This window comes from Manacus candei, unplaced genomic scaffold (assembly GCF_025592945.1).
Source record: "Manacus candei isolate 608988 ecotype Guabito, Panama unplaced genomic scaffold, ASM2559294v1 h1tg000047l, whole genome shotgun sequence".
Lineage (NCBI taxonomy): Eukaryota > Metazoa > Chordata > Aves > Passeriformes > Pipridae > Manacus > Manacus candei.
The window spans coordinates 10,156,893-10,183,715 of record NW_026138095.1 but is presented as its reverse complement, the minus strand read 5'-3'; the positions used below and the strand labels follow the sequence as shown (position 1 = coordinate 10,183,715).

The window sequence follows — 26,823 nt, the reverse complement described above, 5'->3', positions numbered from 1 at the left end:
GCTTGTGGCAAGAGCAGAAAGTGAGTCCTGATTGCTTGGGCAGGAAGAAAGAGCCCTGCAAGGATTACATTTCACAGGACTTTCTTTTTGCAATATTGGTTTGCATCACATTAAAGTTCAGACTCTCTTTTCCCCAGGGTTGTTCTACAACTCCCTGACTGGAGGGTAGAGCCAGGTGGGGGTTGGTCTCTTCTACCAAGTGACAGGATGAGAGGAAACAGCCACAAGTTGTGGCAGAGGAGGTTTAGATTGGCTCTTAGGGAAAATATTTTCACTGAAAGCAAAGCAAGGCATTGGAAGGGACTGCCCAGGGAAGTGGTGGAATCACCATCCCTGTAAGTGTACAAAACAAGTGGATGTGGCACCTGGGGATGTGTTTAGTGGTGACATGGTGGTGCTGGGGGGAAAGTTGGACTTTGTGACCTCAGAGGGCTTTTCCAACCTTAACAATTCTATGATTCTCCCTGGAATTAGGTGATTTCATGGCCTGACAAAGATCAGGGTGGCTTTTTCTCCACAAGCAACTAGAGAGCTCAGGGGTATCCCACCTGCCCCCCTGCCCCCAAACACCAGAAGCAGCAGGCATTCCCTGCTCACAGCCTGACTCCCTGGGCAGGGAATAGCACAATGGCCTGTTATCCTGCTTTTCACCCTCCTACTGAGTGAGATCCTTTCACAGAGGAAAATCAGAGCCCCACACCTGAGCCAAACACACCATGTCATTGAGCCCTTGAAATTAAAAGTGGCTCAAGCATAAAACTCACCAAGCTGGACTACAAATCAAGCCTCTGCTTTCAGGCAAGCCCAGCTGGCTTATAAATCACTCCCTCCTCGCTTAATAATTTGTATTAAGAACATCTTCAAATTCATGTCCTCAGGTCGAAAAGTCCATTAAAACGAGAGTCCAGATGACTAAGGGAGGATTTTACATCTGTATCCAAGTTTGCAAGCAAATATAGGCATTTGTAGGAAGAGCTGTCATCCTCAAAGTATTTCTGCAAAAAAAGAATAAAGCCCAGGCCGGGAATGACTAATGGGAAAGGGCAGGAAAGGGCTGATCCATGGGCTGATCCATGGGCTGATCCACGCTCGAGCTGCAAGGAGTTTGGCTGTGGCTGCCTGGCTCCACCTTGACCTATGCAAATCTGGTTGAGTGAAGGCAGATTTCTTAGGAATATACAACTTTTCCCTGTTTTCTGCTGGCTCTCTGCCAGGCTAGGAGGGGAGGGTGTGCAGCAGTGAGGGGGCTCACGGGGTCTGTGCCGTGCTGGGGACCACGAAAGGCAGTGGAATTGCCTTTGGTGTCCTTTGCTTCTGAAACACCACAAAGTCTGCCTGGGTTTTTTTTTTTCCATGTTGAAAAATCCCTTATAAAATAAATTCCTGAGGCTGCTGAGAGCAGGAGAAATTCGACTTTCCGCACATTTTCTGCAGGAGGGTATGGAGGGTCTGGGATCCCTTCACTCTCCTCCCTGTGCATGCACTCAGGATTTCTCCCAGGAAAAGGGGGTTTGGGAATAGGTCCATGTCTCTGTGAAGTTTGGAAGGTGGGAACACATCATCCATGGGATTATGTGTCCATCTGCAGCTGGGAGAGCCAGGCAGAGGAGCCCCCCAGAACAGGGCTCTGGGGTACTTCCCCTCACAGCAGGAGCTGTTTTTCAGTTTGAAATCACCTTCCCCCTGTTCTTCACCTGCTCAGCCCCTGGGCAGAGGGGTTTCATGGCCCTGTGCAGCTTGCATGGATTTGGTATGGATTTCATCCATTTTTTGAATGTCAGCAACTGCTTTAACTGAGGCTCAACAACACCCAAAGGTGTGGAAGCACCAGGAGCTTTGCAATTCCCTGGGTGGATAACTACAGACACAACCCTCCTCTGCCTCCTGAGCATCCTCTCCTGGCTGGGAGCAGCCCCAGATGTGAACTCCACAGGAACTCAGGTCTCTCCTAGTCTAAATATGCTTTGGAAGGAAATTCCAGCTCAGGCCCCTCCTGGCAAAGCTCTCGGCTCTGCTCTTGTGGTTTGAGCATGCAGGACCTCTGACTTGCAGCTGCAAATATCTTGCAGTTACACAAGAGGAAGCAGCACAGCTCATGTGCCTGGGAATTATCCCATGTCCTGAAGCTTTGCCGGGCCTGGAAGCCATCTGTGTGACCCTTCCCGGGGTCAGGGGGGAGACATTCCGTTTTTCCCGTGTCATTTGGAATAAAAAGCCAAATATTGGTGCTCACAGCCCTGTGTGGGGACACTGTGAGCTATTTTTTTAAGACATGAATTAGCAACGCCCGAGTGAGCGCAGCCAGCAGCCTCGGGGTCCTGCAGGCACACGGCTGGGGATGTGTGGGATGTGTGGGATGTGTCACAGTCCTTCAAGGAAAGGGCAAAAAAAAAATAAATGAACACAAGTGAAAGGCTGAAACCTTGCAAGTCTGCAGGACTCAGCAGCTGCAAGGGGAAATGGGAAGGATTTCAGTGTCTGGAGAGATTAAAGCATGGACATGGATCCATGTGGAAGTGCTGGCTGGACACTCTAAGATGGGCAATTTATGGCAGTTCATGACATGCATTGGCTGGTAGTGGAACAGTATCAGCCATCAGCAACCACAGCAGAAGGTTAAAATTCACTGATTTACGTTTTAGTCACTTGGTTTAAACCAATCCCATACAGGTGAAGTCAAATTCACCGAATTTTGACCCCATGGACCACCCATGAACACCCACCCACGAGCACCCACCCACACCCAGGGAGTTGTGGTGCCCCAGATGGGTTTGAGGTGCCCTGCTCCAGACGTGTCAACCCACTCCCCAAAGAGCCTGTTTCTCCCCAGTTACAACAGAATAGAATATTACTCTCAATATTTAATTACTCAGGACAGAGCTGTGCATCTCCTGGCTGCACCTCTTCTTCCCACCAACCCAAACACAAGCTGAGGATGTGCCAATAAACCAGGGTATATCCCAGCTTTCCAGAAAAGTTTCTGCCTCTGCTCCCTGGGATGGGATCTTTGGGGGAAGACCTGGCTGTAGCTCCTGTAGTTCCTTGATGAGGAAAGGTCATCATGGGCTCGTTGTGTTGGACCAATCCAAAGCCATGGAGCTGAGGGCTTTTATCCCGGGTTTTTATTTGGGAACTGCCCAAATGTGGGTGAAGGGACAGACTTTGTTTGGGTGCACAAGGTGAAAGACAAGAGGCCAGTGTGGCCATGGGTGGACAGAGCAAGGCCATGACAGCCATCCTGGGTGACAAAGCTCCCCACCTGTGCCAGCGGGTGCCAGGGCCCTCGTTTAAGCCTCCCAAACCTTCTCCTGAATCTCCATCCTCTGGAGATGCCACTGCCAAGATGAGGTCTTGAGTCTCAAATTGGCACTTTGCTCCTCCAAGAAAAAGCCCAAGCCATGAATGAGGAGAGGGAGAGTGGGGCTGATTTGCATTGGAACGTTTCCTACAGGGAATAAATGAGGCAGCGTGAGGAGGGGAGGAAATCACCCTGGAGAGGCTGCTTGTTTATCCCTACTCACGCTGCTCACAGACAGGAAAAGTGGTCCTTGACTTCCCCCACCCCCTGGCAACCCGAGAAGTTGTTTTGATGTGTCGGGAGAGGCGTTGGAACTGTCCGAAACACTCGCGGAGAGACGCGTGTTCCCACCGCTCCCGCCCCGCCGAGCGGCCGGGGGTGACTCAGAATTCCCGGAGATCCCCTTATCTCGTCCTGCCCAGCGCTCGCTCGGCAGCGAGGGCGAAGCAGCAGCCCCTGGAAAGGCCCCTGGAAAGGCTGCCCTCTGCCCTTTCACAGCCTGCTGGGGTTTCCTGGCTCTGCGGCTCCCACACACCCCGAGAGCTGGAAAAGCCGCCGGAGCCGCTCCTGGGGAGGGCTGGGGGGATGTGGCACATCCCGGGCCACAGTGACCTGGGGGGCTCCGAGATCGGTGCAGGTCTGTGTCCCAGCTCAGCTTCTCCGAGCAGGGAATCACAGAATCCCAGGATGTGCAGAGTTGGAAGGGACCCACAGGGATCATCCAGTCCAACTCCTGGCCCTGCACAGGCCCATCCCCAGGAGTCACCCCCTGTGCCCCAGAGGATCAGCCAAACCCTCCTGGAGCTCTGGCAGCCTTGGGGCTGTGCCCACTGCCCTGGGGAGCCTGGGCAGTGCCCAACCAGCCTCTGGGGGAAGAACCTTTTTCTAATATCCACCCCAAACCTGCCCTGACACAGCTCCAGCCATTCCCTGGCTGCTGTCCCTGGTCCGTTCCCCACCCCCCCCCTCAAGCAGAGCTCAGTCCTGCCCCTCCTCTGCCCCTCCTGAAGAAGCTGGAACTGCAAAGAGTTACATGTTTAGTTGGGCATGGCCAAATAATCCTGCCCAGTCCTGGAAACCCCTCGGAAAGCTCCGGGACACTTCCATGAGCGTGTCGTGACACGGGACCCCTCCGGCATCGCTTTTCCATCACACTGTGGAAATTAATGCTGAGGGCTTTGCTGGAGCTCTGGGAAAGCCAGGATGAGAAACTCAGTGTCACAGAATCATAGAGTCCCAAATGGTTTGCGTTGGAAGGGATTTTAAAGACCAACCACCCCCAGAGCAGGGACACCTCCCACTATCCCAAGCTGCTCCAACCTGGCCTTGCCAGGCCTGGCCTGGGTATCAAAGCAGATAGCCAACACTATTATCATCAAATTATTACCCTTGTTATTTTCTTATTTTCTTGGATGTGGGGTCTGCTCTCTGTGTTAACCAAGGACTACGGGGAGGACTCTGGGCTGACAGGAGACCTCGTGTCAGGATCTGTGGCCATGGCCAGAATTTTGCACTTTTCTTCATGGCTTCCCCTTTTTTTAATCTGTGGCCAGTTGTTTTCTTTCCTCCCTGTAATGTGACCAGTGTGACATTTGGGTTCTCCCATCCCTTGCTGACATTCCCTGCCACCTGGAGCTCTGCCATGGTGTCCCTGTCCTCTGGCTGCTGTGCTCCTGCCCAGAGGGGAGGGATGGTTTCTCACCAGTCACAAGGACATCAGGCCATCATCCTTCATGTTGCCCCAAATTCTCCCATTGTGTTGGAGGCAAACCTCATCTAGACAGGTCAAGGTGTGTGAGAAATGAGCAAAATGCACAAATTTAGGAAAAAAACGCCACCAAACACACACAAAATATCATCTTGACCACCAGTGTTACCACCAGGGGCAGCTTTGGTGTCTCTGACACTGTGAGTGCACTTTCCTGTTGCTGGGGACACCCTCAAATGTGGGATTCCAGCCCTTCCCTGTGACTGGAGACCTTCTTTGTGTCAGCCCAGCCCTGAGGGTCTTGTAACCAGATGGAGGAGGAGGAACGCAGGTGATGCAGGACAGAAAGGGATTTTCTGGGGCTGGGGATGTCCTCAGCTCAACTCCTCTGACTTGCAACTTTCTCTGACCACGAGAAGATCTCCAGGCTTTGACCACAGCTCCAGTATTGACCCTGTTGGAGGAACTGGGCTGCCTTGGCTCCCTGCCTCAGTTTCCCCAAACAGAGCTACCAGTGTACCTACCTCGCACGAGCAGAGGACACACAGGGACAATGTTGTGCTGGACACAATGCCACTGTGCTTTCCCTCTCTTCAGTAGGTCTGGATCACACCAGCATCCCACCACACCCACCTTTGGGTTGGAGTGAGACCTCTGGGATGTGATCCTGAGCAGGACCCAGCCTGGCTCTACAGGCATTGCCCTGTTGGATCCCCCTCGCTGTGCACAGAATGAGCCCCTCTGGCTATGAACCCTAAATCCTGGAAGTGGTTACATCCCTCCTGCACACTGCAAAGGCATCTGGAAAGGGCCCCAGCCCGGGGAAGAAGGCTGGTGTGGGTCAGTGCTGCGTGGTGGATCCGGCTCTGCAGGGACAGGGTTTAGTGGGAGTGATGTGGCCCAGCTTGGCCAGGACGGGCCGGATCCGTGTCACACCAGGAGGGGCTCTGGCTCCCTGCCCTGCCAGAGCCCAGCCTGGAGCCACGATGGCTCAGATTGTCCTCATGCTGCTTTTTCCAGGGCAAGGCTGGAGCGCCTCTTCCCGGGGCTGGGGGCTCCCAGAGGAAGTGATTATTCATTTCCAGGAATGTGTGAACCAGGGAGAGCTCCTGGAAGCCTCCTTAGTGCTTGATGTCAATGTGTTTCCTCAGTGCTGGACTTCTGTGTCCTTTGGGGCCAGAGAATCCTTTGGCATCACTGCCTGGTGCCATCCAGGCTGCCTGGGCAGCTCCAGGCTGGGCTGATCCCTGGAATAGCACTGTCCCAAAGTGGCCAGAGGTGGGTGGCTGCAGAGCTGCCAACTCCTCCTCCACAGGGACAGGCTCTCCCAGGGCAAGGACTGCTCAAGCTAGGGGTGGTTTCCAGGAGTGTAGATAAATCATCCCAATGGAAACTCTTCCCTGAACTTCTCTGCTGCTCTTACACCAGTACAAGCTCAGCACCTACAGGACCTGTCACAGTTTAACTACACACTGAAAAAACCCCTCTTTTTGCTTATTCTGAAACTGCATCCTCCTACTTTAATATGACCTTGCAGGATGGAGACCTGCTTTTCTTCCATCACAGCTGCCTTGGAGAGCTGTTCCTTTCAGCCACCCCTCTGCTGTCATCTCTGGGATGGGGCAAACAACATCCACAGTGCAGGCAACTCACAGCTCTCTCAGGTGGAACAACATCATCCAAAGCTCTAATCCCTTTTCCTCCCCTCACCCTTTCTCCCCTGGGCTGGGGGGAGCTGGGTGCACCCACCAGCCCTCCTTGCCTCCATCCCTGCTCCTCCCAGCACAGGGCTGGGACACGCTGGGGCTGGGACAGCGGTGACCTCAGCGCCCAAACTCCTGGCTGGGCCTCAGGGCTCTGCCCCTGGGTGTTCCCCAAACGCCTCTTTATTTACCATGCTCCATGAAAACAGTTACTGTCACTACCAAAGAGGCTCAGCTGCAGAAGCCCCCAGCTTCCCTGGAAGGAGGGATAGAGCTGCCAGACTGTACCCAGGCACAGCTGCTGGTAATGGGGATGGTGACAGCTCGTGTAATCCCTGACCACTGCCTGTCCCAGAGAGGGGCTGCTCTGGGTGGATAACCAGCCCCTCTCCCTCTCCTGGGGTTGTTTCAGGTGGAATTGCTGGGCTCAGTTGAATTTGCTGGGTTCTGCCTGCTGTCTTTGGGAGCATCCTCCCCATCCTGCCCCACCTTGGTCCCTTCCGGCTCCCACCCTCTGCCCCTGCCATGGGCGTCCCCCTCCCTCTGTCTGACTGCACTGCTCAGGATTGTGGTTATTAAAATCTGCCCAAACATAAGATGAAGGTTTGCTCTCCCTCCTCCCCATCTGGCTCAGCCTTCACCCTTTCTTTGAGGACATGGAGAGGTCACACTGCTGTTTCCTCTGGCCACTCAGGGGTGATCCCATGGGAGGGGAGGCCAGCAGGGAGGAGACATATCCACGGGTTTGGGTGCAGGATTTGCCCTGGCATTACCAGTCCTGCCCGCTGGGAGAGCCCCGGGGTGGGCAGTGGCTGCATGGGTGGTCTGTCCTCTCCTCCCTCCACAGCCAGGAATCCCTCGAGGCTCTCATGGCACGAGAGGCACCATTACACACTTCCCAAACTTGCTGCTTCTTGCCAGAGACATTACTCAATCCAGACGCAGTATGAGCGTCCAAATCCCTGTCCCATGTGCAGTCGGGTAAGAATTACACCCAGCTTCCTGCAGGGAGCCCTCACCCACCTGCTGCAGGTGCAAATCAGCTCCTTCCATGAGAGCAACGTGTTCCAGAGAGAAAACATCAGAAAACATCTATTTTTGTGCCTAAAGGCACTTGTGGGGGGGACTGACCTGGTGGGACATCACAGACAGCGTGAGGGGCTGCAGGGGGAAGTGGTTCCCTCCTGTCCCCTCCTGTCCCCTCCTGTCCCCCATGCAGGGACCAGGAGAGGGGAAGCACAGCAGCTCTGGTTCAGAGCACACACATCCCTGCACTGCAGCAGGGAAGGAGGATCAGGGACAGGATGAAAGCCCTGTAACTCCCTGGTGAAGGGGCTCTTGCCCAGCCTCCTCCCACAGACTCCACTCCTCCTGCAATTTGTCATAGGAAGATAAATGGAAGCTCTGGGAAGAATCACAAGCTCCAGTTTGTCGTAAGAAGCAAACTGGAAGCTCTGGCAGGAATCAGAAGCTCCCTAAGGCTTTGTGTAGGGAGTATCTATGAGGTCACCCCGTTCCTGCTCCTCCTATTGCAAAACATTCCTCTCTGTGGCTTTTCAGTGTAAGACAGAATCTGCCCTGAATCCATCTCCTGCTCCAGCAGGCTGCAGCTCCTGAGGCCAGCCTGGATCTTCTTTAAGTACATGGAGGTAAAAGCAGAATATTTAGAAGTCCCAAGGGTCTGTGAGTTGATACACAACCAGCACTGAGCCAGGTAGGCTCTGATCCACAGCAGTGCTCCGTGGCTGTGCTGGGGTTTGGTGATGCTCTGCACCCTCTGCATGGACACACACACCCATGTCCAGCGTGTGGGGATGCAAAGACATGCTAAAGGCAGCAGCTGGGCTGTTACTTCATGGTTTAGACCAGTAGTCAGCTTTTACAGGACCCAAGACGAGCTCCCTGTGCCTGCAGAACTTGTCCCAAAATATGTATTAGCTTTGCTTCTGTGTGGATGTTCTCCTTGTTATAGTGGTTTTCCTACACCAGTGTGTGATGGAGATGTAAGATAGTCAGGTGTTCATGTGTGTCCTTCCCACACAGCCCCTCAAAGTCTCCCTTTCCACAGTCTCCAATGGGAAACGTGGTTTCTCCCAAGACTAGAACAGCCAGTGGGCACTGCAGGAGGAGCTGTCTGGATGCTCATGTAATTAATGCATCCAAAAAGGGGAAGCTGAGATGTTTGGCATTGACTTTGGTGCACATTGGCCTGCAGAAGGGTATAAAATGCTGCTGGAGGCTGGGAGAACTGGGCCAGCTGGTCTCCTGAGGCTGCAGGAGTTTCTGGATGGGATCCCCTCCCTCCCACGTGGTGTCAAATGAGCAGGTTCTGGTTAACGGTGGGTTTAATTTGGGTTTCAAATCCCGAATTTCTGGGAGCCAAAGGAATGGGCTGATGAGCAGCACCTGGCATGAGCAGTCCCTGGGCACGGGCTCATAACATGAGAACATTTGGGGCCTTTTAAGGTTTCTTTTCTTGCCTCAAATCTCAGAGGCATTTCTGGATGTATCACCCCTGACGGACCAAGCCTGTTTGTGCAGAGCAGCTTAACATACATTCCTGCTATTAATTAAACTTCCAATCTGTCAGCAAAATAGGATGTTTGCTGGATGGAGCCACAGATTAATTCCAGCTTTTTGAACACTCAGGCAGGTGTGATAACCATGGGATAGACTCATCTGAATTATCTGGGGGGCAATATCCATGGATTGGTGACCTGCTCCAGGGTGTGCATGGGCCAGTGTTGTTTTAGGCATTTAACTGGTGTTGCTTTGAGAGGGCTGGATGTGGGTATTTTGTTCACACAGGATGTAGGAAGGATGACATCATAGCATCATATCATGGAATCCCAGAATGGTTTGGGTTGGAAGGGACCTTAAAAATCATCCAGTTCCAACCTCCTTCCATAGGCAGGGACACCTTCCACTAGCCCAGGTTGCTCCAAGCCCCGTCCAACCTGGCCTTGGACACTTCCAGGGATCCAGTGGCAGCCACAGCTTCTCTGGGCAACCTGTGTCAGGGCCTCCCCACCCTCACAGAGAAGGATTTCTTCCCAATATCCCATCTTTCCCTGCCCTCTTTCAGTATCAGTTGAGCTGTGTGTGCAGCACAGGCTTCAGGAGCAGAGTCACAGAGGGAGCAGCACCAAAGTGACCAGAAGGACTTTTTCTAGTCAAGATTTGTAGTTTCTGGAGAGCTGGTGTGGGAGGAGGATGGTGATACAGCCCCTGCACTGCCACAGGAGTGCACACAGGATCTGGATCAGCTGCCCAGACAAATGCTTGTCCTTGTGGGGAGGTAACCAGGGGAGAAAGAAAAGTTTGGAGAGACAGATGAGGCTGTACAAGGGCCATGTACAGGCCAACAGGAACAACTGGAGACATCCAGGCTGATTTTAGGGTTACTTCCTAAGGAAACGAGCTCTGTAGCAGTGCACTGAGTGCCTCTGCCCTGGTAGCCTTTATCCAGCTGGCTGATCCAGCTGAAACCCAGCAGAGAAATTCCCCAAGACATTTCAAATGCCCTTTTAAAGGTGTGCAGTGGGGGCTGGAGCATCAGGGCTCAGCTGATGGCTCTGACTGAGGAGGTGGCTTTGGGGGATAAAAGCACCTCCAGCAGCTGGGCTGACTTCCACCTCTCCACAACTTCATCAGGTGCTGCTGTTGAAGTAGTTTTGTGCTGTCATAGGCACCCAACAATGGTTGGATTCCTGGGTGTGTCCTGGGGCCTAATTCCTGGAGAACTTGCCCTGCTCCAGGCTTGGCTGCAGCATCCACAGGTACTGGGGGCTGAGGGCATGAAAATGGGGATGGGTGAGGTTGGGACTGGAAGGAGAAAGCAAGGGAAGGTGACTTAGAGAAGGGAGTGGTGAGCTGGGTCTGAGGGATCAGTAGCCCAGAGGGAGAGTGTTGAAAAGGAAAACAAAGGAGTGTCTGCAGCCCCTGGCTGTGCCCACTGCCCAGCTCCCAGCTGGCAGGGGGTGAGACTGGGATTCTCAGAGCAGTCCCACGCTTTATAGGCTTGTTTTTTTGGTGGTGCAAAGCCAAGTGCCCTGGGTAAGGAGAGGTGGAAAAGTGTGTGCAATGGGGTAACTGGAGATGAGGAGCACCCCCAGTGCAGGCAGCTGGGTGTGTGCCCAGGGTGGGGGAATGGCTGGAACCCCAGGCAAGGAACTGGGAACTGGCACCAACCAAGGCCCTGTGGTGCCAGCTGAGGGCTGGTCAGTCACCCTGGGATTCTGCAGCAGCCAGGGAACAGACCCCAGACACAAAAATAACCCCTGGAATGGGTATGTTGATTGTCAGGGAACAAAAGCCAAGGGATTCTGTTGGTTGGGGTCCCTCCCTGGAGGCACCACCTCGAGCTGTTATTGCATCACTGCACCACAATGAAGGGACTTAAAGAAACCAGAAGTCTGGGCCTCAGGTTGCCCAGAGAAGCTGTGGCTGCCCTATCCCTGGAAGTGTCCAAGGCCAGGTTGGACAGGGCTTGGAGCAACCTGGGCTGGTGGAAGGTGTCCCTGCCCATGGCAGGGGGTGGAATTGGATGATCTTTAATGTCCCTTCCAACCCAAACCATTCTGGGATTCTGTGACTATGCTGTGGGAAACCTGGGGCCAGGTTGGTGAGGGAACCTTGTGAGTGTGGGGTGTGCAGGGAGTCAAGGGGGACACCCATGGGGGTCACTTGGAGCTGCCTACTCTGAAGGGACTTGGGTCCCAGCACTGCCAGTCTGAGTGTGGAGTGTTAAGGAATACACAGCACTGGAGGGTGAGGCCGAAATTTTTCTCATTGTGCTGGTTTTTTTTCTTTAAAATGCATGACTTTGCCACCTGCCCAGTGCTATTCCAGCGCTGTGAGCTCTGTGTGCACTGCCCAGCACCCAAAGCCTGATTCCAAGCCCTTCAGTCAGGAGCTGCACTCCCAGGCCGGGCAGGGAGAGCACCATAACATCTCTGCAGTAACCCTGTTGGTTGGCAGCAGGGCACCTCCTGCACTCTGCTCCTCACCCGTGGCCCTGAGTGGGGAAAAAGGGAAAGAAAACTTTGGCCACTTCGCCAAATGCTGATTTGCTTGCTTGGTGCCCCCACTACAGACTCAGTGAGCCAAAGGGGAGCTTTTTAAAGGAAATCCTGGAGCTGTCAGAGCAGGATGAATTTGGCCACTTGACACGGATGGAACGACCTCCTGCTGACACCTTCAGTAAGTAGCCTGGGCACAGGTCCGGGCTGCCCGGGGAGGGGGTGCCCCGTGCCGGGGCGATGGGCAGGATCCTGCCGGTTGTTGCCCAGGGCAGGGATAAAGCAGAGGAAGCTGGAGGATGCCCACGGTGTGCCCCTCCAGCGAGGGCACTTCACCCACGCTGGTCTCCTGCAAAACTCCGGGATTTCTTACGGTCTTAAAGATCTACTGAGCCGAAATTTAAAACTCGGCTGCAGGAACACTGATGAAGCCGCACCTTTGGTGTCTGCGGCTGCCCACGGGGAGATGGTTTTGTGCTGGGAACTGGGGGCTCTGCTGTGCTAAATAAGGTTTAATGTTCTGTTTGACCCTGGTTGGTTGTGCCGGGCCAGCCCTCGCCGTGCGTGTCCTGCAGCTCCCAGTGGAGTCAGGAGTCACCTCCTTAGGAAATGTGGGATGCGTGCCCTGAAATAGCCGAAAATACTCGGATTTTGTTACTGGCAGCTCAGCAGAAAACAGTGAGGCTCATTTAAGTTCTTGTAGCAGGTGCTTCCCGAGGTGTAATTTCCCCGATCAGGGATGCCCAGTAATTGAGGTTGATTAGCGGCTAATTGGAGCCATTAGTGGCTCGTTTAAGGCTTCGCTGCCGGTGCAATGGAAATGGGCAGGGAACTTGTTTTTGCAGCAGGTAACACAGAAATCACTTTCTGTGTGGCTTGGTGCGGTACGTGTAGTATGAACATCAAACTCTGTGTGTTCACCGGGCTCTGCAGAGCCCTCAGAGCCTGCCCGTGGGTGTACGGGGTGTAATTCCTGCACCTCTGGGTAGGAGGTGATGATGGAGTCTACGGTCTAATTAAGTGATGGTGGAATCTGTAGTTTAATTCTTGGTGTTTTGCATTTTCCTGGATGTTTTCTACCTTCCTGCAGTCATGTATTTGCATGTACCTGCTACATCTCTACATGCTCCTGAGACCTCTACCTGGGGGTGGGAATATTTTGGCTCAGCCTCTGTGGCTGCATGTGAGGCTGTGTGTGCAAGTAGAGATGCTCTTCCACCTAAGAGGGTCCCTGATGCTGCAGGTGACTCTGGTTGTGCCACAGCCTTGTAGTGGGACCTCTGAGAGATCCTTGTCTCTCTCCCACTCTCAGGACCTTCCTGTAACATTTCCTGCCATCTCTGGCCAGTGAATCCCATGGCTACACGTGGTCTCCAAGTGCAAAAGCAGGACCACGATCCTGGGCTGTCCTTGTTTTCCCAGCAGAATTTGCAGCACAAGGATGTTTCCATCCAGAGAGGTTGATGTTTTGGTTTAAAAAGCTGGGTGCTGCTCTCTCTGCCCCCAGAGAAATGGGTATGTAGCTGTTCCATGTAGCTGTGCTCTCTCATTAACTCACAGATCACCGGGCTATATTTTTTTGCATGAGGTGCTCAACTTAAGTTTGAAGATTATACAAACAAAAAGAGTATGAAATAGCTGGAAAATGGTGCTGGGATGGGCCATGACTGTAATTTTGCCATAGGACTGGGAGCTGGCTTGAAGCTGTTCTGTTGAAGGCACAAACTCCTGTGCCACCTCTAACAGGGTATTTCAGCCTGTGTGCTGTGAAAGAAAATAGCTCAAGGAGCTCTAACTAGCTCTTGAATTGCCTGTTGGTGACTTGTGGGCTTCAGGTGATGTGTCCCTGGGTGCTGTGGAGAGATCCCCTGCCAGCTGGCAAGGCCTGTCCCCTCTTGGGACAGTGCCCTGGTCCTCACAGCCCCCTGTGCCCCTCACAGTGACAGTGCAGGGAGCCCTGGGGGTGCTGAGGCCACCACATCTGACTAGGTGTGTGGATCAGCTGGCCTTGGGCTGTGAGACACTTACCATCCTGAAGGGGATCAGGTGTTTTTCATTAGGACTCCACAACCCCACGGGCTCCCCCAGGCTGGGGCTGGATGAGGGGTCAGGCTGTCCTGAAGCCAAACAACGTGCTGAGGTGCAGTCCTGCTCCAGACATCTCAAGGTGGGTGGGACTGGCTCCCTGTGGGCTCCTTGCTTCCCCTGGATCCTCCAGCCCTGTCCATACACCAGCTGCAGAGGTTTCTGTTGCCAGCCAGGGTTATGTCAGCCCTGCCTGCTGTGGGCAAGGATGCCCTGTGTGCCTCTGGTTTCAGCCTGTTGAGGTTGAGCTGCTCTACAGCCCTGTTTCTTGGGCAGGGATCACTGCTTGTTCCACTTGCAGCTCTGATTTGGTAGCCTGACTTTGTCCCAAAGGATGAGGTGTGTTTCTTGGGGAGCTGCTTCTTCCTCTGCTCCACCAAGGTTTGCTGGGATCAGTGGTCAGGAGTGTTGGAGGAGACAAATGGCATGTGCTGCATGCAGACAGACAGGCAGATGTATGTGTTCCATGCACTTGGAGCCCTGCCCAGGGGAACATAGGAAGCAGATGTTGGATTGGGACCTGCTGGATAAGCCATGGGCCCTCACTTCCTCCCGTGCCTCTGTGGTCTGGGTTGGCCAGAGCTGGAGTCAGTAACTCTGCAGGGGCTCAGGCAGATCAGTGCAGCCCTGGCTGCTTCTGCTGAAAGGAATGTCTGTTCATTTTGGAGTTTGGATAGTGGAAAAACGGATCCAGAAGGCAGGTTAAATAGGAATTGAAGCATGAGCAGGAAATTGAGATGCTCTGACTGCTTTTCCCTATTCCCAGGGAAGCCTGGGGGCTGCTCTAAGGTACCCACGGGCCAGCTGGAGACAGCTGGGTCTGTTGGGTGCTCCTCTGAGAGTCTGTCCTGCCCAGCCAGACCCATCCCCACCCATTCCTTAGACACCACTTGGGGCCAGCATTGGTTATCTGGGTTCTTCTCCATCTACCCCAGAGCTGGACAAAAGCTGAGGGTTTAACCTTCAGATCTCTTTGAACTTCAGCCCAAAGAAAGACCCAAATGGGTGAGATCCTCAGCTGGGCTCCACAAACTTTCCTCACTTCCACAAGCCAAGGAGCAGGAATTATCTCACTTGTCCTCTGCTGTGCCACCTGAGGCTTGTTCCTGTACCATGAGGACTGACAGGAAGGAATGTATCTGGACCATGAAAGAGGGTCCTAATTAAAATCTCTCTAGGGCCATGCAGCCCCTGGGTGTGCTGGCAGTGCTGCTGTGGTGTGCAAGAGCTGCTCTGCCCACAGGACAGCAGTGCCAGCTCTTGCTGGTGCCCTGTGCCAGGTCAGGTGAGCAGTGCTGTGCCAAAATGGGAGAGCAGCAGGTCTGCCTTGGGCTGTTGGGTCTGGGCTGCCTTCATTGCTGACCTCAGGACATGGAGGAGCAGCAGGGAAAGCTGGGCAAAGAAATATTTCCTCCCCAAAATGTGAGATCTCGTGATTCCAAATGTTCAGGGGCCGTGGGTGTGTGCCCAGCCCAGCTGGGTTGGTGCTGGTGTGGAGCACCAGTGGTCCCAGGTTGGCTCCAAACACTGCTGCCTGTGTCTGCCCCTGGGGTGTGACATTCCTCCCAGCTCTGGCTCCTGGCTGCAGCTTGGATGTGCCAAAGGAGCACTGCTGCAGCACAGGGAGGTGTCTGTGTGAGCTGGATGGCTTTCTGCAGCAGGGAGTTTCTTTGCTTCTAACAAAAAAACCCCACACCAAAACCCCAAGAAACAATTAAGGAATTTTATTCTGTCTCAGCCATGGGCTCTCCTTACAAACCTACCAAGGGGTTTGTTAATTCGTGGCTGGAGATGGGAAACAAAGGTTGCTCCATGATCAGTTTTGCTGAGAAGGAAAACTTCAGTGGAGTGGTTTTGCTTTTGGAGTGAGGAACAGCACTATTGGGAAATATATCCTGAAGAGGATGTTTTGAGGGACTTGTGCCTTTCCTGCTCTAAGCCATATGTGCAGCTGGAGCAGCTTCAGCCCTGGCTGACTTTCAGGGCAGATGAGGAAAACTAATTGGATCCAAATGCCCTGATTTGGCTCCTCTGAATAAGGAGGATCTAAGATCCAATGGGTGGTTTGGGGTGTCAAATGTCTCCTGTGCAGGGTTGAGTCCCACAGGTGGCTGATGTGGCTGATGGTTTGGAAGGGACTTGTCTCTGGAAGCCCAGCACCTCAGAGGGGCTGAACCTTTTGCTGAGGGAGCTCCAGCCAAGGGTGTGTCACAGCTGGCGACAAAAACCTCTGGATGCTTTTGGACATAGTGGCCTGTTCTTTCATTTGAGGGTGCCTCATTTGTTTTGAATCAACCAGCTTTATGAAGTGTTAATCTGAGACATCCCTTTCCTACCAGCTCAGGTTTGTGGGGGCCACTTGTTCTACTGGTTTTGGCTTTTGCCCTCTGTCTCTGCAGCCCTGGGAAGATTGTGTTCTGATTTTCACTGTCGTGTTTTCTGCAATGCAGATCAGGGCAGGAGCAAGCAGAGGGTGGTGGAAGGCTGAACTCTGGAGGGCTGAGCTGTTCTCCAGGGACAGCTCAGCAGAAGTTCAAAGGAATGTTGTCTTGAGCACAGCTCAGGAAGGAGAATGCAGGAAGTGATGAATTCAGTGGTGGACACTCGTATTTCTTAGGAATCTTGTGTTGCTGGTGTCCAGATTGAGTTGGTGTTTGCTTCTCTTGGAAATGATATCAAAAGCTTCCTTGCAGGAATGTGTGAGAGATGCAGCAAACTTGCAAGCAAAACCCTTGGGCATCCTGGTGGAAAAGCAGTGCACATTTTTAACTGGGAGTGGCTGATCTGAAGGTTTCAATGTGAGATCACACGTGTCCTGCTGGCACCTCTGTCCCCGCTGAGCTGCTGCCTGGTGGCCCCTGTCAGCCCACGTGGGCCCAGGGCTGAGTCCTGCTGATGGAGCAGCTTGTACACAGTAACTTGTGTAGTAAAGGATTAACAGTTCCTCTAGAAATCACCACAAAGCTCTTTGGACCATTTTGGATGTGTTCCTTGCATTTATTTGGCACTGCTGGCCAGCTCCATCAAGCCATCAAGCCTGTGTGTATGTCTGGGCAGTGTGAGCACACTCAGCTCTATCCCTGACCTCCTGCTCACCCAGACTGATCTCCCAGACTTAAATCTTTTTTCCCTTATCCAAGTGTTCCCACAGCTTTCAGAAAGTTGCTGCCACCTAAAGGGTGCTGAAAGGATGCTCTGAAGCTGCAGAACCGTGGAGGTGATGAGCACTTGGGTCAGTGTGTCCCTGTTCACGTTCCAGCATCAATCCTAGGGAAAGGAGCCTGGGGTTGTGCTGATTTGGGGGCAGTCCAAATGTGGCTGTGCTATCTGAAAATCACAGCCTGGTTTGGGTTGGAAGGGACATTAGAGATCATCCAGTTTTAACTCCCTGCCATGGGCAGGGACACCTTCCACCAGCCCAGGTTGCTCCAAGCCCCGTCCAACCTGGCCTTGGACACTTCCAGGGATGGGGCAGCCACAGCTTCTCTGGGCAACCTGTGCCAGGGCCTCCCCACCCTCACTGTAAAACACTTCTTCCTTATATCTAATCTAAACTGACCCTCTTTTAGCTTTAAAAAAGGTTTGAAGTGTGCTTGGGATTTGTTCATAGGGATCAGATGGTGCTCAAGGGAGTCTTGGTCCAAGCCAGAACTGGTCCCTGTAGGAGAGCAGGGCATCCATTGGTCACAGGAATGTCTGTTTGCAGGAATTCATCAGATTTCTGGAGCTTTGTGTGCAGTTACCAAGCCACAGGCAAAAAGCACGAGCACCCTGTGTCCTGAGAAAGCATTTGTTTTGGCTTTTCATGGCCTGTTTGCAGGACTCTGGGAGGGCTGCAGGGCTCTGGGAGAGCTGCTCTCCCTTCTGATGAGCTGTGGTCTGAAAATGGGGAGAATTTCCTGTGCTGAGTGAAGCTGGTGGTTGACAGAAGGTTGCTGCAGATGGCAGATACAGAAAGGGTCACGCGAGTGGTGACACCAGTGCTCTGACTGTTTCCTTGTTGACAGAGCTGTTCTCAGCTTCACTTGTTAAAAGTGACTTCCCAGCCCTGGATCGTAGGGGAAAGGTTTGGTTTGGGAAGGGCTACTCAGGCACAAAACCCAGTTCACTTGGGAGGGTCCTTCTGCTGTGCTCCTGTGACATTCCTGATGGAATACAGGCCTATATTTTCCTTTTGAAGATAAACTGTTCTGTGGTGTGCAGCATCCATCAGGGACTTGTAGGAAAATGAATCATCAAGGAGGTGCTTCAATCACTCAGGTCATTCCAGGAGGCCCCCAAAAACACACAAACCCCACCATAACTCAGCAACCACAACTACTTGAGGGAATTTTGTTCCTGGACCTGTAAAACCTTTATCATCGTGTGCACTCACTGCTGCTCCAGCAGCAGCACTGGAGACCTTGGGGTGGGGGAAAACAAAACACAAGTGAGGATCTGCTGTAGCTAAACCACTTCAGAAAGTCATTGGAGCAGATAAATGTGCCAATCCACGTGGATGAACTAAGCAGGAGAGCTCCTGCTGCTCGTACACTCCGGTCCCTTCCTGGGTTATGTTTGGTGGGGGGGTCTGTGTGGGGTTTCCTTTTATGCCTTTGTTCTCTCTTGTTTGTTGTTCAGGAGTAAGGGATTGGGGAGCCCCATTTGGGTCATCCTGGGTTTCAGGAGGGCGGGCTGGGGGATGTTCCCTTCCCGTGGAAGATGAATTGTCCCAAGTGGTGTTTCAGTTCCCGAGGCTGATTTGGCCGCACACTGAACATTCCCACCTCGCATTTTTAGGGCTGTCACAGCCCTGCAGCATCTTCCTGCTAAAAACAGCTGCTGTTCCAGCCCCTGGCTCACGTTGCAGGCTGTGTCCAGAACAGCTCGTGTCAGAAGGGAACACACCCCGCTCCTCCCAGCCAGGCATCTCCAGGGAATGCGGGGCGGGTCCTGGATGTGTGCTGGGCTCTCACAACATGCACGTTCACGGCAGCTGGGGGGCGAGATGACCTTGTCCATCCACTCCTGCTCCATGAAGAGGCTGCCCAGAGCAGTGGGGGAGTCACAGTCCCTCGGGGTTTAAGAGCTGTGTTAGAGTGTCACTTTGGGACACGGCTCAGTGGAGGCCTTGGCAGTGCTGGGGGAATGGTTGGAGACTGTGATCTTAGAAGGCTTCTCCAACCCAAATGAATCCATGAGCGGGGGGGGCTCAACCTGGAGAGGAGGAGGCTCAGGGGAGACCTTCTCACTCTCTGCAACTCCCTGACAGGAGGGGGGAGCCGGGGGGGTCGGGCTCTGCTCCCAGGAACCAGCAGTAGGACAAGAGGGCACAGCCTGGAGCTGCCCCAGGGCAGGTTTAGGTTGGACATTGGGAAGAAGTTCTTCCCAGAGAGAGGGATCAGCCCTTGGAATGGGCTGCCCAGGGAGGGGGTGCAGTCCCCGTCCCTGGAGGGGTTTGAGCAGAGCCTGGATGTGGCATCAGTGCCATGGTCTGGGTGACAAGGTGGGGCTGGGTCATGGGTTGGACTGGATGATCTCAGAGGTCTTTTCCAGCCTGGTTGATTCTGTGATTCTGTGGTTTCAAAGGGCCAGGTTGCTCATGCAGGGCTGGGGGTTGAAACTCTGGGCCCAGCAAAGCCAAAAGCAGGGCTTGGAGCTGAACTGGAGCAGGGATTTTTTGAGTGCAGAGCTTGGCTCGAAGCCCTGGAGATATTTGGGCAATGACATGTCCTGTGGGCCTCCAGCTCAGCAGGAGGCAGTCTGGGGCCATGAGAAACCCCAGCCAGGAGCAGAGGCACGTGGGGCCAGCAGTGCCCAGTGGCAGGAATGCTGTGCTTGGGGCACGGTGTCACTTCTCAGGATGGCAGAGCAGCCCAGTTGCTAATCAGTGGAGCTGTCTGGGAATGCTTTCCTGTGCTAAGGAGGATTTAATGACAAAATGAAAACAAACAGTACAAATTTTCCACTTGGAGAGATCCTTTTCACTCAAAGGCAAAGTCTTCTCTTCTCTTGCCTGATCAGGTTTTTGATGTGAAGTGGATATTTTCCAGTTGGAGTTTTTCATCTTGTCAGAAAGTCAAGAGCTCTGAAAAGCAGATTTATTCCAGCAAAATAGTTCCAGTCTCAAGATTTTTTCCTCCCAGCTCTCTTTCAGACAGCTCAACTCATTATTGCTGTTGAGGTTGGATGCCTCCTGATCTGAATGCCTTCACACAAAAACCTTTTTTCCATGATCAGAGACTGGGATTTTAGTTAAAGCAGAAAAAGCATAAAGCAGAAGAGTCTCCATCCTCAGTTATAAAAAAATCTGCCCAGGCACTCCTGAGGTACCTGCTGCTGGCCCTGCAGGGAGGAGGCAGGTTGGAGCAGAGGATCTCCAGAGGCACCTCCAGCCTCAGCAGTTCTGTGAACCACTGCACATAAAGCAACAAGCTTTGATTAGGGGCTGCCCTGTGGAAGGGAAGTGTTGGAAGCCACAGAGGCTTGACCTCTTGCTCAGTGAAATTCCTTCTGGCTGCTGCTGGAGATAGTGGTTTGCAAGCACAGCTCCTTCATGGAGCTTCCAAAACAGCCTGGGAAAAGTGGAGTGTTGTGCTGCAGGGTTGGGGTCTCTTGGGGTCTGTGCAAGTCCTTGTCCAAAATCCTTCCAGGCTGGGTAGGCAGGGAAGAGAGGAGACAGCCTGGCTGAAAGCTTTGCCTCCTGCTCCCCATCACAGAGGTGTGGAGAAGCTGATTTTTGTGGCTGTCTCAGCCTTCCAGGAAATCCATGGAAGAGCAGCTTCATCTCTTAGTTGTCACCTGCTCGAACCTGCCCAGGTACATGAGATTCCTTCCTCTCTGAGATGGATTTCTATCCCAGTGCCTTGCCCAGCAGGCAGGTCACAGCCCTGGGGGGTGCCAGGCTGTGGTGGGACCACAGACCCCTTCAGTGCCCTCTCCTGATGTGACAACAGCAGCCAACACTGCTGAGGGGCTGTGAGTGACTGACAGGATGGAAGTGTCCCCTTGAGGGACACTCTAGGAAGGAGCAGGTGTCACCCTGCCTCTCAGGCCAGGCTGCTGGGTGAGGAGGGACATGTTTTCTGTGAGGCCTTTTGATGTGGTCTCTGTCCAGCTTGCAAGTGAGAAGCCATTCCCAGACAGAAATGGGGATGTCCATTCGAATGGATGTTGGAGGGGGTTTCTCCAGCAGCTGCTCACAAGCTGGGAGTGGGGACTTGCCAGAGCAGTGTTTGAGTTGCTGATGAAGCACACAGTGGGAACGCTTTGGGCTCTCCTCAGCAAGCTCTGAGTGTTCAACCAGCTGAACCCCCCGGGGTTATCAGGCTGAGTTTGGAGTCTGGGTCTGAGCCACCCTGGGAGTCTCCCCCATCCCTTCTGGATTGCTGCACATGTTCTGTCCCTGGTGTTTACTGAGTCATGTTATAGTATGTCTTGGTAAAGGAGAAATATGTGGCTTCCCTGACTCATCTACTTCCTCTCTGTGAAACTCTGTGGGGATCACAGACACCAAAATAGGGAGGGAGGAAGAGCGGGAACCCAGAGCTTCTTTCTTGTTCCTCTGTGGTGCAGGAGCAGCCAGAAGCCCAGCAATGCTCAAATTAACACTGTGTCTGTTTTACATGTCAAACAGGCACCACCTGACAGCTGGATGGACCCCTTGGCAGCGCTGGGTCCTTCTGGGCTGGGCTCCACAGATGTGTGGGTACATGTGATCCCAGCCAAGAGCTTTTTCACAGGAAAAGTGATCTGAATTCCACGGGGCAGATGGAGCCAACTGTGGTTGTGGCACTGGGTGTCTGGGGGAGCATCAGTGGAAATGACTCTTCAGCAGTTCATGCTGGCTGCCAGCAGGATCTTGCCTATCAAGCTCAGTTTGCTGCAGAGGCTAATAGCCCAGTAATTAAGGTAAACCAAATATTAGCTGGGACCCGTGCCTGTAACTTAAATCAGATAGCTCTACTTTTGATGTGAGGCTCGATTGGAAAACCTTATGCTTAATTTGTGTTGCATTAGCCTGGTGGCAGCTGGTTTTGTGGGCTGAGCCTGAGCCAGATCTGCTGCTGTCATAAAGCTCTGGCTCTGCTAACACGGTGCTGATTTATGCTGGGTGAGGATCTGGGCCAAGTCTCCTTGTTGTGTTGCTGTAACCTGCATTGTTCAGGCATTTGCTGGGGTGTTTGAGGACAACCCAACAGTAAGGAGGATGTGAGGAAGGAGAAAACACTCTTTTACTTCCTGTTGGTCCGTGGGTTTAATTTTCATTGTGCTATAGATAGACCTGACTGTAAATGAGTCAGATTTGTGCCTGGATTTGAGGTTTTTGTTGTGCTTCAGCATCTCTCTGTACCTGAATTTGTATTAAATGTGGGAGAAGGTGCCTGTCTTCATATCCAAAATGTGCTGAATTTTTACACAGGGATGCTCTGGGTGGGCAGCTCCCAGGGAAGGAGGCAGGAAGGCCCTCTGGGAGCAGCACTGGGTGTCCCAGGCTTGTTGCTCTCCACCCCAGCAACTTCATCACTCCCATTTGCTGCCTGAGAACCACAGGCTGATGTCAGCTCTAGTTCTGCCCCAGACCCCCCTTGTTCAGCCTGTTCTCTTCCTGGCAGCCCCTTCAGGGCCGGGCTGTGCAGGGCCACGGGCGAGCTGGAGGTTTGCAAACATCCCTCTGAACTGGGGGCTGAGCTGTTTCTCTGGGTGAGGGTGGACTTCAGGGGGTCCTCCCAGTCTTCAACCTCATCCCAGCTTTATGCTCAGCCTCTGGATTTGGAGCACTACCCCTGAGGTTGTCCCATCCCCGTGGCTCTGCTCCGTGGAACTCGTGGTGTGGGGGCAGGGAGTGGGTTGGCTCCACGTGGTTTGGGTGCATGGCCCCATCCACGTGCTGTTGGGTGATGGGACTCAGTGGGCTGCTGCCCAGTGTTCTGGCCATGGTGACTGAGATCCCAGCCTGGGAGGTGCTGATCTCTCCCTGGATTTTGGGTTTGACCTTGCCTCGTGTCAAGTTTTCCCCGGGGCTTTGTGCCCATGGAGAAAGGGCAAGTGATGTGTGGTGAGGGGGAAGCCCTGGCCAAGAACATCCCCTTTCCCCTGTGTTTAAGTCCTTAACCTGAGTGCAGTGCCCTCACAGCACTTTCCTTCTGTGGGAATAATATGAACTTTTGACTCTCTGACTAATCCTCAGAGCTGCTGTCCCTGCCCGTGCTGCCAGTCTGCTCTTGCTCCCTTCAGGTCTGCGATTTCATCTCATCCCAAATCCAGTCCCTCCCCTCTGCAGGGTGTGTTTTAACTGTCAGCACTGTGTTTTTTACTGCTTGTATGAGTACTGGAGGTGTTGGAGCTGTGTCAGTGCCTGGGAGAACACTGCAGGTGACTGCATGTTACAGCCTCCCTGAAGCCAACTCCATGTGCTTGTGATCCCTGTGCAAGAGGAGCCTGGGAATGTGGCTGTGACAGCAGGAAGCTCAGTGTTTGCTGCCTAAATATTGATCTGGTTACTTCTGCTTTATAGAAGAAATTCTTCCCTGTGAGGGTGGGGAGGCCCTGGCACAGGTTGCCCAGAGAAGCTGTGGCTGCCCCATCCCTGGAAGTGTCCAAGGCCAGGTTGGACGGGGCTTGGAGCAACCTGGGCTGGTGGAAGGTGTCCCTGTCCATGGTAGGAGGCAGAACTGGGTGGTCTTTAAGGTCTTTTCCAACCCAAACCATTCTGGGATTCCATGATTCTACTTGGGAAAGGTTGGAAAGAGCCTGTACTGCTGGTTTAGAGCTGCTGAAGTCTTGCACACAAGCTGTGCTTGGGGCAGACCCCCTTGGTGGGACAGGACTCTTGTCTGTGCTCTGCTCCAACTCCAAGACTTGGAGCATCACCACGGAGGTGCTTGTAAGCCCTGTGCAAGGGGCAGTGTGTCTGCTGGAGAAATAAGGATGGAAAATGCTCCACTGAACTGGTCACCCTGAAGTGAAAACTGACTGTTCTTTCAGGGACATACTGGATAATATCTTAGGAAAATGATTCCTGGGGAAAATGTGGTCAATGCTTGCTCTTCAGTAGCACTAAGACCCTACTTAGCTCTGATTTCCCCACCAGAAGCTGAAGTAGAACAGAGTGATGCTGAACCAAGAAGGCTTGTAATGACTTCCATCAGCTTGTTGCTGATTAAGGAAAATTAGGGTGAAATTTGGGGCTGGGGAACGGGGAGATGAACAGCTTTCCCTGGAAAGCTTTCCAAGGCATGGCCTTTGGATGTCACAAATAAGGCACCCCTTGGGAGTGGTCACAGGGTGGCCTTGGTCTCCAGTGTGTCCCTTGTCACCACGTGTCTGGATGCTCTCCCTGCCCTGGCACCACTGGGTTACCAACCAGAGCACTTGGGGAGGTGCCATGGCATTCCTGGGGGATTAACTGGGAGACAACATGAGAAAGCACAGCCCCACATGACTGGAAAGGCACAAACACTGGGATTTATGGTGTGTTTTCCTGCAGACCCACCACAGGGGTGTCCCGTGCCTGTGTTAGAGGAGGACACAAGTGCAGGGGAACTATGAAAGCTCCAACTCTGCATGTTGATCTGCACATAGGGAGCAACATCCCTGACTCTTCTGGGAAGGCTTCCATGGGTGAAATTCCATGGGTGAGTGAGCTTTCAGGAAGATCCAGCCCACAGCAAGGTTTCCTGCCTTGCTTAGTCACAGTGGGAGTCTTGCAAGAGTCACTAAAAACAGAAGCTGCACTAAAATAACTCCCCAGGCCAGCTCATTTCCAGGGAAAATCCTGCTGAGTCACCAAGTGTAGCTCAAACTACATGTGCTTATTCATAAACACATGAGGTATCCTGGCTCTTCCTCACTGTGGAGTGGAGCATCCATAGGGCTTCCAAGGGGGATGCTCTGGCTGGGATTCCAGGTGCATGGCTCTGCTGCACTGGGTTTATTTTTATCAGCAGGGTGTTTACAAACATCAGAATTGAAGTGGGGGTATGAGAGACCCCAGTGGATAACAGGATTAGCAGTGGGGTGATTTTAACACAGCCTGAGCCCCCAGACTGCTGGGGTTGGAGTCAGTCAGGGGAGAGATGAGGGGAGGCAGGTTGGGAGTGCAGCTGGGGAGGAGGCTTGTGTGGGGCCAGATTTGTCCCCTTGGCCTCAGGACATGCCTGTCTGAGCTGGGCTGGGATGGTGGTGGCTCTTCCCTGGTGGAGCTGGGTGCTGGAGGAGGGTGAGGAGCCTCTGCTGAGCTGGTGTCTCCTGAGCTGAGCCTGCTGCACTGGGCTAAGGAGCAGTGGGAAGAGACTGGAGGGAAGCCTGGATGGAGAGGAAAATGCTGAGGAGGCTGTTTCTGTAGAGGTTTTGAAGGCTTTTATGGCCATCAGTGCTTTGAGAGCTCTGGGGCAGCACTCCCTGCTTTTCCTGCTTTGCTGTGTTCAGTTAAGTCTCTCCACAGCCATTCCAGGCAGCACCTCTGGAAGGTGCAGGAGAAGGTCAGAGATGTGAGGACACGATGCTGGATACGTCCCTTCCCTGCCACAAACAGCTTAATCATGGAACCCCAGAATGGTTTGGGTGGGAAGGGGCATTAAAGATCATCTCATTCCACCCCTTGCCATGGGCAGGGACACCTCCCACTAGCCCAGGTTGCTCCAAACCCTGTCCAACCTGGCCTTGGACACTCCCAGGGATGGGGCAGCCACAGCTTCTCTGGGCAACCTGTGCCAGGGCCTCCCCACCCTCACAGGGAAGAATTTCTTCCCAATATCCCATCTAACCCTGCTCTCTGGCAGTGGGAAGCCATTCCCTGTGTCCTGTCCCTCCAGGCTCTTGTCCAAAGTCCCTCTCCAGCTCTCTTGGAGCCCCTTTAGCCCTGTGCTTTGTGCAGGTTGCAGGAAATCTGTGTGCTGTGTTGCAGGGGTGCTGGATTTTGGGTTGGGGATGGATACTGTATTTGTCTCCTTCCCTAGTGAGCAGCTTATCCCAAAAAAGTCACTGAAGGCAAATAAAACACGAGGTTACTCCTCTTTTTGGAGCTGCAAAGGGTTAACTGCTGCCTGAGCTCATAGCCCAGTGCTGTGGAAGTTGAGCAATCTGGGATTTATTAGGGAAACTCGAACTGGGAGTTAAGAATGCTCCAACCAGCAGAAAGCTTTCTTGGAGCTTTGAAACAAGTTTTCTTCAAGCAAAGCCCTGCTCTGCAGTGGCAATGCCAGGATTTCTTGCAGGGGCCTCCGGGAAGCGAAGGAGGAACAGGCGGATCTGCTCTGTCCCCCCAGCCCAGCATGGAACTGCTGGTGCTGTTGTGTCTCCCTTCCCAGGCAGACAAAGAGCCCATTGTCCACCCCAGCACTGCTTCCTCCTCCACACCCCAACCCTGATCTTGTTTCTGGTGGACAACAAGGAGGTTCAGTTCTCCCTGGGGATGCTCAGTGCTCCAGAGGGATCAGAGGTGTAAAACCAGCTGGGCACTTGGCCCCTGGCCAGATGCTGGGGAGCAGAAAGGGCTCCTCTGGCTTCTCAGAGGAGGTGGCTGTTCTTCACCCCTGGGATCCTTTCCAGGAGTTAAAAGTGAATGGGGGAAGCTTCAGGAGCCTGGACAGGAGGAACTGAGAGGAGACCTCACAGCTGTGTGTAACTCCCTCAGGAGGGGCAGCACCGATCCCTGCTCTCTGAGAGGAGGGACAGGACACAAGGAAACAGCTGGAGCTGTGTCAGGGCAGGCTCAGGGTGGATCTCAGCCAAAGGTTCTTCCCCCAGAGGCTGGTTGGGCACTGCCCAGGCTCCCCAGGGCAGTGGGCACAGCCCCAAGGCTGCCAGAGCTCCAGGAGGGTTTGGAGAACACTCTCAGGGACAGGGTGGGATTGTTGGGGTGTCTGTGCAGGGCCAGGAGCTGGACTGGATGATCCCTGTGGGTCCTTCCAGCTCAGGATATTCTATGATTTCAAGTAAAGCACGTGCTGTGCAGTGGGTGGGTGGGGGAAGGGAGGGCTGAGAGAGCTGTTCCCAGTTCCTTGGGGAAATGGGAGCTGATGCTCA

At 53.4% G+C, this 26,823-nt stretch overlaps 1 protein-coding gene across 3 annotated transcripts in view; it reads left to right on the top strand.

Annotated features, from left to right (window-relative positions):
• Positions 1-8,257: 8,257 nt before the first annotated feature.
• The window catches only part of CDRT4 (CMT1A duplicated region transcript 4), a 28,819-nt gene continuing 10,253 nt past the window's right edge, over positions 8,258-26,823 (top strand). Inside the window, exons 1-3 of one of the 3 annotated variants that reach the window (XR_007906240.1) lie at positions 8,258-8,358; positions 10,364-10,488; positions 11,805-11,911. Coding sequence is in view for 2 of the 3 variants with exons in the window: in XM_051797576.1 (XP_051653536.1) it covers positions 11,884-11,911 (28 nt within the window). In the remaining variant the exon portion in view is untranslated. Of the gene's footprint in view, positions 8,424-10,363; positions 10,489-11,804; positions 11,912-26,823 lie in introns of all 3 variants that reach the window. The other 2 variants (XM_051797576.1, XM_051797578.1) reach the window with 2 other exon arrangements.